At 32.1% G+C, this 13,711-nt stretch overlaps 1 protein-coding gene across 1 annotated transcript; it reads left to right on the top strand.

The window, feature by feature from the left end:
* Nucleotides 1-6,600: 6,600 nt before the first annotated feature.
* LOC138311060 (innexin unc-9-like) lies at nucleotides 6,601-13,711 on the top strand. Its single transcript, XM_069252489.1, has 4 exons — nucleotides 6,601-7,072; nucleotides 10,376-10,434; nucleotides 10,709-10,825; nucleotides 11,810-13,711. Exons 2-4 carry the CDS (start codon nucleotides 10,418-10,420, stop codon nucleotides 13,080-13,082), a joined length of 1,407 nt encoding a protein of 468 aa, XP_069108590.1. The 5' UTR covers nucleotides 6,601-7,072; nucleotides 10,376-10,417; the 3' UTR covers nucleotides 13,083-13,711.

Genomic DNA, 13,711 nt, shown 5'->3' with positions numbered 1-13,711 from the left:
GAGGGAAGGGAGTCTTAGGTATGCTTATTTTTACTATATGACTATGCTTGATATTTAAAATGACAATAACAATGATCTTAATGTGAAATATGTAAAATAAAAAGTCTTAGTTAATAATGATAAAAGTATGATAAACCAACTTATTATAATGGCTAGGATTTACGTTCGCGATCTCCTATCGTCCGCGAAATTGAATCACCAGCGAATATAAATTGATTAACAGTATCGCTGAATGTGTGTTGATATATGTATGGAATAGAATTGAATAATTATGCCAAAGAATTATATCGTGTACCAAAAGAACTACTTATCATACAATATAAAAGGTCGTAAATGATATCCAATTTCAATGTTAGAGTATACAGTTACAGCTGACACAGAGCTTAAGTAGTGATTATAGCTGTATAATTAGCATGAGGACTAATTAGACAATATGGAATGCCACAGTATCGTGGTACCTAACAGACCCCCTCTGGTTTCGAGAAATTAAAAATAATTGAGTATATTGATAATTGATTTAAAAACTTCAAAAGACAAACTACATTAACAATATTTGAAAGCAATTTTTATTCATGTTAGTATTATTAGTAGGCAGTAAATGAATCTGTAAAATAACTTAATATCGCGTGAGATTAAGCGTTTACATATTTAGCGGCTTATTAAAATTTGTGCAAAGAGGTAAAAAACGATATTCAACTGCATTCGCGGAATTCAATGGAAATGAAAACTTCGTCAGGCATAAAAATGCGAAATTATATCCATGAGAAGATCAAGTTTATATTCAGTATTACATGTACAACAAAAATATTACAAAATGATATTTTTGACAATGTAATTATAGTTATAGTTGTATTATAATTACCAGATATACCATTATACTGAGATCACTACACATAACAAATAAGCCAACTTTCATAAATCTACAGAAAATTATCAGTAGGAAAAGATACCTCTTTGTATCTTCATGATCTTATATTGAATATAACATATCGTACATATTGAATTGGGCCATAAGTCTTACACCCATTTAAGTAACTTGTATTTGTAGATCAACACAGGGTGTCCCTATTTAACTTAGAATTTTAATAATACAAATATTAGTACCGAGATTTTATTTTACGTAAGATTCCTTGAAGGGGATTTACCATGAGATATCGCTGTTTAAAGCCAAGTATGTTATACAAACACTTGTAATCTGTGTTGGATTGTTTGTTTATACAGGTGTGAAAAGTTATACCTCAGGTGAGATTTTACTCCGTCACCTGGAGATTATTCTCTTTTGTGAAAATTACCTCATATTATACACTGGCATTTATCTGAGGGAGCAAAATAAACAGTCGGAGATGAATATAAAAATGTATATAAGAAAAAACACACATACTGCTCTACTTGTAAATTAACAAAATGTATATAACGTACAAACATTATCACAAACTGTCTTGTTCAATAGTAAAACTAAATCTTGACAAGTATTAGCTTCACAAAAAGCTAAGAAGGCTACCACACAGCATTATTTATTAGGAAGCAATAATAGGAAAGCTTGACGAATTGTTCTGTTCACAGTTAGCTGCCATAGTTCTTATGACAATTCACTTTTGAAGAATGATAATTTAAATGTTTTAGAATTCAACGTAAAAGATAATCAACTTTATGACATTCATGAAAGGGCCACTAGGCTACCTTTCCGAAACAAAAAATAGTAAATCGTTTTGACCAGCCAATCAAAATGAACAGATTATTTATAACCATGTGAAATCCCAACAACATGGCAGGCAAAGCGACCGACTGTCTCACTTTTCATTCAACAAACATCTTAATTCTCCTTGTCGCAAATGGTGTGCTTGTTTGGAGCTTATTGCGTCTTTGCATTTTACAGAGTTAGCTCCCTTACGGGTAGGTATCCATTGTGACGTAATAATTTTGTGGGCGCAATTTCCGACGTTTTTCCCCTAAAAGTATGACGTTATACTCACAAAACATGACGTGTGAAATCAATACCGACCCGCAAGGGCAGATAACTTTTTAATATACAAATACAGAATGCAGTTTATACATTTATATATGGATATCAATACTATTACAGAAATTCATATCATACCACAGACTTAAACCCGCGACCCTGGGCTTACTGGACTGTTATTCTACCGACTGACTTAAAGGGAAATTCCCCATCGCGCGAAGCTACCACTATGTGTACGCTGAGGTGTAAGGCTACTGGTAATTTGTCGGGCCATCGTTACCACTACTGGAGCTCAAGTTTGTAAGACATGACTTGTCACGAAGTAGGGACATCTATATTTACGTCTATACTTCACCTATACTATTTGTACAACGGTTATACCCACGCACCAGCCAAGGTCTATACAATTATACTAGCAGGGGTATCAATATTGACATACTGTTTAAAGATATCTTAAGTTACTCATGACCTCATAAGTTCAACCAATCGTCTGTTCAAAAGTTTTAAACACAAACTTCGCCCGCTGGATAGTGTATTTTGTTAATATTACAACTTAATAAAAATAAGACTTGTAGTTATGCTTTTCCACGATAATGTAGGGCATCGTAATGGAGCGGAATTACAACTCTAATTTTAATTAGATTGTTCACATTATGACATTGGTCAACACACTGGTTTCTATGTCAAAGGCAAAAATAATCGAAAAATTATCTAATAGAACATTGGCATGTTACTAGTGTCAAAACACACTGTCGACATCTGGTTTCCATGTCAAACGCAAAAACAAGTGGCTTTTTAGAGGACATTAGATTGTTGCTAGTATCTAAACACAGACCTGAATGAAATAGTTGTTTCATCAAAAACATTATTTCGCATGCTTACTTGGTCTAATTTATTTGCAAATACATCATTTCGTAGATGTTAATTTATATGTTACAAGACCGACGTAGTATGAAAACTGACGTCTTTCACTCATACTTGTCAATATTATGGTTTAAATTCGTGACTATCATAGGTCCACAGTATTCGTTTTCTTTTCTATAGGGTTTCAATCATCAATTAAGTGAGATCAAATTTCTAGTTCTGGTGATACAAGGACAAGAAAACTAATCTTTACAAAATTAAATCGTTGAATATTTTCGATAAATTTAAATAATCATTTCATATTACACCGATACAATATATAGATAAGTTAAGCTCTGTATAGGGGAGGTAATCAAGTGATCGACGACATCCGATACCCCCATATATCAATGACGTAGCTATTAGCTATCTTTGTTGACTCAGATATACCAGTCCACTATCCTACCCAGCTCGACACGACAAGACGTTTACGATCTACGTTTATAGTCCTGATACCATTCATTAACACATACCTGTAACTAAATACGATAAAAGATAGCAATGTAAAACATGATTAATGACGATTTTCAAATACATCTTAATTAAAGGATTTAGAAAATTTATGTGAGTACGTTTAAATATTTAGTTTACATTTGTGTTCGGTGTAGCGCAAAACTGTATATATTGTAATGCTACAAATAAAACAGCAAAGGATACAATCAAACGATAGAAGGAACCTTTTATTAAAACCGAGCAAAGCTTCCATGCTTGTGCACTTTTAGCAATGTTTTCAGCGGGGGGAAATGTGTCAAAATGCACGACAGCAATTTATTTTCTACAATTGTGAACACGATTAAGCTGAGGTTAATTGAAAATCTGCTATTAAAAGCAACTAAAACATTTATAAAGACCCCCCCCCCCCCCAAAAAAAAAAAAAAAAAAAAAAAAGCCAATACCAGTAGATTCACACTGCCATTATCATTGAATTTAGTGATGCAATAACATGTTATCTCATTAGGCAGAAAACATTTTAATAATGAATTCAGCATGATGTGCACATGTCTTTAATGATCAGGTGCTCTCAAAATGTTTCATTCAATTTGGTGGCGATGACAGAAAAACTTAAGAAATCATTGAAATACATTTTAAGCAAACTTTTTTTAGAATAACACTGCAGCAAGTCCGGTCATACATATAAAGTTAAGTAAGTCAGTATTGATATTAATGAGCTGAATTGAAAATGAAATTTCAATTTAAGCCATTTTATCCAATTTTCAGCAATACTTAACAACAATAAGATATGTAGGTATGAGAGAAATATCATAGAAGACTCCATAAGACAAGTATTTGGTCCTTCATGTCATTTTAAAGTCCTGCAAAACGACTAAAAGCTTTCTATATCTTCGGCAGCTTTTAATCACCCGTTTAAATATGAAAGAAGCGTGACAAGAACAGCGATCAGTACAACTTCGGTCGTCAGCATCGGGAGTGATTACAAATACATATCAATAGATTAAGAAATCTATTATGTTAAAACAAATTTTCTCTCTCTCTTTCTCCCCCCCCCTATCTCTCTCTCTCTCTAAAATCTTGTAAATATGTAAATATGTATATTTTTGCCATTTTTGAGTTCTTTGTCATATAATTAATTATAATTCTGTAGGGAGAGAGCTTCATATAAGTTGGAAAACTTGTGTCCAATCCCATTGTATATACAAATTACACAATAAAATATGTTTAAATAAAAAAAAAACAATATGAAAAGTTCAGCGTAATGTACATTTGTACAGGTACGTATATTACGTATCAATTATTCTAACGACAAACCTATTCATACCATTTAAATCACGAAACTATAATTATATCAGAACAAAACACACGAAGAAAGAAATGTTACAAACTCTTTTATGTAGAAGCAAATTATCCGCATGACTCAATTAAATTTCCTTCTATACTTGTGTCAAGATGATAAATATATAATGTCTTAATGAGGATATAAAATGCTTATCTCAACAATGACCAATTAACAGGCAATTAAAGTTGAATTGATAGCGGTTATATTCCTTTTCAGAATTACCGTATATGAATTTAAAGGGCGTCTATCATTTAAAATATATAGTAATTAACTCCGTCACTTGTTTACTCATATTTCCAAACTTAAATGCTTCCGAATAAATGAAACATAACAATTGTTGCGCATGCGTGTTTCTTGTCATCTGAACACGGAAGCAGTGTGTGATGTTTCGATTGTTTTTGATAACAATGTTTAATTTCGACCGAGTATTAATATGAATTGTTATTCTTGATTTAATATCTTTATAGAATGTGAAATATTTTGATACAAACCTGTTAATTCAAAACAAATTAAAAATTACTCACATCAAATTATTTTGACACAGTATATCTTTGAAAGCTATTGATTTATATATTGGTTATTTAAAAAAAACTATTTGCCACAGCATCATGAAACTGTCTTAAACCCAATCTTTTTTGCTTTGAATTATTTGAAATATTGCGTAACTTTTTGTTACGTCAGCTGTGATTGGCTGTCTAAACTGAAAACCATTTTTAGAAGGTGAAATGTTTTGATACCAAACGTTTTATTTAAAATATATTCTTATATTGTATAATAATATTGTGACACAGTATCTCTTCGGAAGGTATTTATTCATAAAAAGAACATCCTGACCCCAGGATCATGAAACTGTCTTAGACCTATTTTTTGTTTAGCCAATAGAAATTACGCGATTACTTGTAACGTCGTCTGTGATTTGCTAAGTCTAAACTTTTAGATCTGAGACTGTTTTATGATATTATCGCCGTGTCATGTTAGATTTTTCCTATATTAAGTAATGCAAAGCACTTCGGGTGAAAGCTGCAAAATTCATGGACATCGTGATTTGAGAATTATTGTCAGTTAACTTGAATTTATCGATGCAGATTTAGCTATAATGTTGATAAAAATAGTGTGCTTAACTTCCTATGAAAAATACATATTTTGACAAATATGGTTCTTTTCGACATCTAAACAACGTTTCAAACCAAGAAAAAATCCTTAAAATCACAGTCTGTATTGTTTCAACGTTGCAATCGTCTAACAATTAATAATAAATCAACTTTAGGAATATAGCAGATACTTAATTACAAACAGCACGCTATATACACGCCTCAACTCTAACACCACTGTTATTGTGTCAAGTTGATAAATATTAAATGTCTTAACGAAATACTTATCCCCACGTAAACCAATTAACAGGCAATTAAAAGGTTTTCATTGGGCATTGTATTCTTTTTCAATATTACTATACAAGTATATGTACTTTTGCATTATGAAGTAATGAACTCATCCACTATATTCAAAATATAAAATTTCAAAGTTAAATAATCTTAAGTTAGAGTCTGTTTTTTTCCGTATATGCATGTAACTGGTTATCTTAACACGAGAATCATTTTTTGATTATATATCGTACATTCGTTTGTATCGCTTTTACTGACATTTTTAATGTGGCCGATTATTGACCTAAAATATTAAACAATTATTATGAATTATTCAATAGTGACTTTTTAGAAGATGGGTATTTTAAAAACTTAACGAATTATTAAATGTCATAGCATTTTATCGTATTGCACTGCATGCCTTTGGTATACTTTGGTATTATTTAATTTTGTCGGTTATTTAGATAAAAACACATTTGAATACATTATATTTCCAAACGTAACTATTCCATACAAAAAATAGATTCAAATACTGATCTTTGAAACAAAAGATATCTTTATTTCTTATGATAAAAAAAAAATAAAAAAATATGTTTTGAAAAAAAATATTCATTAAACAAATCAAGCTTGTCATAGTGATCTCATCGATTCATCTACCTTCGAATATTGCTTAAGTTCAAAAGGTTAATAAAATGCCGACCGTAATACTAATAAGTTCCGAACTTGAACAATGATGAACTTCTCACGCGTGTCAATCTTTGGTAATACGAAGCAACCCTACACCATCTGGCGTCTTAGACAAAGCCAGGTATCACAATGGATTAGGTCTAGCGGCAGATGTATATATCATCATTAGCGAGAACGTAGGTATGAACTTTAAATAAACTTAGTGTGATGGCCGCCATCTTGCAACTCGGTCGAAGCAATACTGGCACCAGTGAATTTATAATTATATGATGTTTGTTTGTAAGTAATGAAAAGCAAACGGTGGAAGACGACAACACAAAGATGTATGATGGTACCTTCATGAAATAAGGAATCTTCAACTTGGAGGTAAGAGGCTTAAATCACAGGAAGCTGGACACATTTTAATTGTATTATTAAGAAAACAATGACTATCTATGGTATCATAGCAAATTATATCAGTCTTCTATTTTCACTTTAGATACAAAGTAAATTGTCGCTTGAAATTTGGTTTGAAAAGGAAAAAATATCCAAACCAACCTTGAGTATTCATTTACATTTATAATATATTTTAATTAACTCACACGTTTGATAACATTTTAAGCAACACTTATTCAGATTATGACATAACAACATTTTTTAACCCTAATAATTAAAGGTCACTGTAAGTACTAAGTCATTTTAATTTGTTCACAAATCTTATATCAGAAGTCAACAATTTCCGCTAATCATTGATCCAACACTATTAAAAGTGCAAGTTAAGCAATCGCAAAGAGACATAACAGAAACATACTGCAGTCTCCCAAAACGCTCTCAAAATATCGTACCCACGGGAGGCGTCCTTCATGACCTTAGCAGCTAATAGGACGTTAATATAATCAAACAATCAACCAATGTATCAATTATTTAAAGGTGTTAGCTAAGGTGATGTCATTGGTCCCTCATTTTTAACCCAAATATTTTTGTTTAAAAAAAAATGCAAGCCTACGAAAAGTTCCTGATATGATATTTAAACTATATTTTATGATAAAGAATTTGTTATGATTGAAAAGACGGATGTCACTTTACTCCCTCTGGTTTCTCTTGCTGAGTTTTATTTGTTATTTACCGATATATTTCAAAGACAAAAAAGAATCAAACGAAAGTAATTCTCACCATGTTGTATGCAATTTTATGACTGTTCTTAAGAGTCATTTTGTTGATATTCGGACATTTAGCAAAATAAAACCATACCGAGGCATCCCTAATGACGCAAAGGTAACACATTAGAGAGGTTTTGTGGACGGTAATTTAGAATTTTTATATTATTCCCAACGAGATTTAAACCATCGACATTTAGTAATTATAATAGGTTACTAAGTGGTTATACAACCATAAGTGCTAATTAAATAGTATTTATTCAAGAATTTTATAATTTAGAAAATGTATTTTTCATCGATGATTCATCAATCATCTAAATAGTTTAGTGAAGATATGTTGAATACATCTTTATTCATACAACATTAAACAGGGTATTAGCATTGTTAAGATAAATTTATATAAATGATAAACCGTTTAGAATGAGTGTGAATGATTTATTAACGAGTATACGCTGTGGTAAATACTTCATAACTCTATTCATTAATTTGTAAAGACATGCGATTTTGTGGTTTTATCATACACAATGTGTACCCCTTATGCATGCTGATATCATAACATTGGTTGTTAAATAGATTTCTTTTGATACCATTACACAGCCAAGACTATACTTGTTACCGTGAACGCCTACCTGGACAAACCAGCTCTGTGGGTCAGAGTCCCCCACAACGAAATGGAGGGACACCTGTATTATAAAACATTTTTATCGCATATATTCATTGTTTAACTTTCTAGACAAACATCGAGAATAACAAACATGCATAAAGTTATTTGTATGTATGATAAAAAGCTTGTTATAATACTGTTATACATTCTAATAGATGATTAGATTAACAGTTCACATTCGGAGATATTTTCTCGTCCATGTTTAGTGCTCCATTTCAGAACTAATGGTTCTGGCTTCCTTGATGTACTTTACAACTACTTGTTCTATAAGTGACGCTTAATTCTATTGGCCATGCCCTCAAATAGACATCTTTGTTCAAAGTAACGAACACTACCATAAAAGTATAGCCTTGTACATAACATGTTGTCAAATGTAGGATAGCCTAATGCAGTTTTGGACAGATTGGGTTAAACTTCCACAAATCCACTCATGAGTTTCATGGTTTATATTGCTTTATATATAATCTGAACGTTTGTCTTTGTTTTTCTCTTTACTTCCAAAGGTTATGTTTGCTTCGTCTCTTAAATATAAATATGTACATGATTAACAAAGCATAATGTAGAAAGCACATCATAATACATTTGTTAAAAATAATAAAAAAGGAATGAAAAATAATGCTGAAATAACAGTTATCAATTACCAGTAAATACTATTATAACATATTTTGTATATTACTGGAGGATATATATCTGATGTAACTGACTCTATGAAGCCAGATTATGATTTGAAATTGTTGTTGATTATGTGTATATTCATAATCATATTATTATCATATTGGTATACATAGCGTCTTATTATGCCTGGTAGCAATTAAATGCTATTTGAGCCCTCAAAAGTTGGTTGTGAGGACTCAGAAAACTTATACCGTTAGATCATATAAGACGATCTGAGATTTTTACAGACTTTTAAAAGACGTTATTCAATCATTAATTAAATCTTTATATTTACAACATGTGTCTACTCTGACCTTGAAGGAAACATTTATATAATAACGTCATAAAATGAAATCGAAATATACAATATATTTAATTAATGAACCCATAGCAATTAATCAGAGTACCTATATTGATTATTTGATCTAATCTGTCCTCACTTCGTAATAGAGAAAAAAATGAACATGGCGGTGTATTGATATACATATTACCTAATTAGTACATGCTAATTAGTCTGTCACCGTTATTGGACTTCAAGTCCGTCAAGGTTATCAGCTTAAAAGATCTTCCACTCAAACATACAGCTGTTTCGATCCTCGATCTCAAATGACTCAAAACATCAATTATGTTTGAATATATCAAACGTTTGGTAACAAATATCAAACCCTTTCTTTCTTTTATCAAATTTAATCGACACAATTGCGTTTTAAAGCAAATCTCTGTTTTAAATGTTATAAAGAAAACAAGGTTAAGGACAAGATAACGCCTTTTTTTAACCTTAAGGTGAGTGTTCATCCATGTGAAAAAGGTTCTTGATTATGTCCCCTCACCATTTATGATGACTGGCATGCATGTTGACCAGACGAGGGGTACCACTCAATGTATTTGGCAGTATCTTTCACAGTGACTCGGACAGTAATCACTATCCGGAGACAAATACAGGCTCATGATAGGGAGACAAAATAAAACAAAACCAAATGATAACTCACTTTTACGTTCATGTATATACATATCATTATTTGATACGTTTGCCGTCCTTTTCAATTTAGTTACACATTTCACTTTATTTTGATATCAGGTCTAGAAGCCTCTCCACCATATGAAACTCAACTTCTACCTGTATGCATATTCTACTTCTTAACATATTTTATTTGCTACATCTATACATGTAATTATTTTCATTTTGATTAATTATTTCACTTTCTTTTTTTACAGGTCCAGATGTCTATCAGTGGACTTATCTAAGGATATCCCATCATGCCTGTTGTTACCTAGTATGTATAGCAGCAGTGGGCATCATATACTTTTGTCAGCTAACATAAACAATCATACAAATGAAATCAAAAGTGGCAATAAATGTTTAGATAAATGGTATTGTTAATAAACCAGTTTTTAAAACTTCACATTATGTCCACAAATCTGCGTTTAAGAGCTATACAGAGCAAACATCTTTGGAATTCATCTTTTTGAATTGGAAGATGTAAATATAGTTTGGTTTCCAAATTTATATGGATAAGATTCATTGCTCAAATGTCTTTTCTCTTACAGCATTGACAGCCTCCTGGGGCCTATAGGGGCCTACGAGGAGCCAAGAACTGTCCACGACAACAACTACATTGACAGACTCAGTCACCACTACACAATCATGTTGCTGTTCTTCTTCAGGTGAAATTTATATCTCTCTAGTCTGTGTAAATTTAGCTGTCGCCATTTTCTCAGTTATTTCATGTGTTACACCAGCAATGAGATCAGTGTTATAATACTTTTGTAAGTCCCATCCCATCCCATCCCATTCCGTCCAAACCTGTTTTCATATGTTGGCAGGGGACATCAATGCCCTACAAATATTTCATTTTTAAATTCAAGCAGTCGGTATGAAACATTTTATTTCATCTATGCATTATCTGGCTTGTTTTAACAGTCATTAATTAACAATTAAAGGATTGTTAGATTGCATTTATTGGAGATATAAATGCAATCTGGGTGGCAGATAAATAGAATAGCGCCCTCTGCAATCTAGATTGCATTTATATCTCCAATAAATGCAATCTAACAATCCTTTAATTGTTATATTTACATTTTACGTTCTAGTTCAACGTAAAACATAATTTAGATGCGAGTGAACATTTGAATTTTCCGTTTCAGCCATTTAACCTCAACAGCCAAGTTCAATGTGATAAAAAATAGTCACTATAAAATATTGAAAAGATAACAAAATTTCAATGTTTTTAGTAGCTTTTCAGTTTACTGTCAAATATCCAGACATTTTTTTCATAAACTTCATAACCAAAATGGTTCATTTAACTACAATGTCAATTTTCCCGCGCGGACTAACATGGTGTCAGTAAACAAGACTCACATCCATTTATGTAGATATTACTACACCATGTCTAGGCTGCATTTATTGGCTCATAATGCAGATCACGATTATCATTAGAGTAATGGGAGTCGCAGTGGCAAAATGTAAATATTAGTTTGTATAAGCATAGTTAGATAAAATATAGTTAGCCGAAAGTATCAAGACGAAGAGGAGTTACACAACGGATCTTTCACCCATTTACGAGCTTTCCATGCTTGATAGTCTTACATCCGTAGACAGCTATATTATAAGGGACCTAAGTGATATTTCGAATATTTCATTTTTTTCAGTACATATCTGACGACGGAGGAGTACGTAGGAGACCCTATCCAATGTTGGTGTCCTGAACATTTCACAGAGGACGAGGTATACTATACAAATGCTGTGTGCTGGGTCAGTAATACTTACTATATCCCCTTTACCAATGTCATCCCTCCCCATTACGAACTGCGAGCCACATACGAGATCACCTACTACCAGTGGACACCGATCATTCTGCTTCTAATGGCCCTCACCATGTACTTACCAAGAATGTTCTGGAAGTACCACATCAACAGGTGCGGCATCACCATCAAGACGGTCCTAGAAATATGCTACAACGCCCAGAACAAGAAGAATCCGAAAGAACGCGCAAATGCGTTGAAACATTTAGCAACGTATATCGGGAAGTACTGCTACAGTGTGCATCTATATAGAGCAGGACTGTGTCCAAATCTACGGGAAATATTTGCGAGGAAATCCTGCATCAGAATTGGACGCCATCATGGAAACAATATCGTGACACTTGCTATTTTCGTGAAGTTTCTTTACGCAATTAATGTTTTGTTGCATTTGTTCTTCTTAAACGAATTCCTCAGTCACAAATTTTATGTCTTTGGCTACGAAGCGGTGATTAATTTTCTGGAAGGAGGACATAAAGAACTTTCTCCAAGGTTCCCCCGAGTGACTCTTTGTGATTTTGAAATGAGACAAATCTCGAATGTTCATCGGTATACACTACAATGCGTTATACCTGTCAACTATTACAACGAAATGTTCTTTGTATTATTATGGTTTTGGTTGACCATCCTAGCTGTGCTTGCATTTTGTAATTTTACATTTAGTCTTCTTTCGACATTTGTTCCAATGAATCAGAAGACTTTCGCGCGGAAATACCTACTTTTGAAAAATGAAGATCAATATATCGGGAAAAGAGCATTTCCAAAGTTATTGAATCGGTTTTTAAAGAGATACTTGCGTAGAGATGGCCTGTTCATATTAAAACTAATTTCAAAACATTCAAATACTTTTCTGTTGATTGAACTTGTTCATCATTTGTGGAGAGACTTTTTAAATCGCGGGGGACATAAGGGGATAAAGCGATTTCCCAGCAATAGGAACAATGGAACAATACGGCCAGAAGACGCTGATGAAACTGTTCCTTTGCTTGTACAAAATGGAGTGTTGACAAGCATTTTAGAAAGTCAAACAAAAACCAAGCAAGAGAAAAAGGTCAGATTAGATGTACCGGATGATAACATATCTGACGAAAAATCGTCTTTCAAAAAACGGAAGTCACGCTAAAAGAAGCAACCTTATAAATGATTTTTCCTTTTGATATATTACATAATCCCTATTGTCAAAACCATTCATTTGTTCAATATTTTGTTGTTACTGCAAATCGTTCGACAAAGTTGTGTCAACATTATATTTGATATTATTAAAAGATAGTGGTAGTATTTGACTATTTGTAAAGTTAATGTTGTATGATAAACATTACCGTAGTTTAAATAGAATTACATTTTAAATTAATTATTAATTTCAAGTTATGAAAACGCACGTTTTTTCGTTTAATGCTATCGTGCAAATGTATCACAAGTGATGAGATGTTGGCTGACTTAGAAATAGAATAGTAAATAAATGAAAGAAAGAATGATAAAAACGATTGAACGATGAATGAATGGATGATTGAATGTATTATGAAGTATGAATGAATGGATATTTGAATGAATCTATATGATTTGATGAATGAATAAATAAATGGGATGAATGAATGAATGATGAAAACGATTGAACGATGAATGAATGGATGATTGAATGTATTATGAAGTTTGAATGAATGGATATTTGAATGAATCTATATGATTAATGAATGAATGAATACATAAATGGGATGAATGAATGATGAAAACGATTGAACGATGAATGAATGA

Source organism: Argopecten irradians, chromosome 16 (assembly GCF_041381155.1).
Source record: "Argopecten irradians isolate NY chromosome 16, Ai_NY, whole genome shotgun sequence".
In the NCBI taxonomy this organism is placed as follows: domain Eukaryota; kingdom Metazoa; phylum Mollusca; class Bivalvia; order Pectinida; family Pectinidae; genus Argopecten; species Argopecten irradians.
This window is presented reverse-complemented; position numbering and strand designations above follow the sequence as displayed.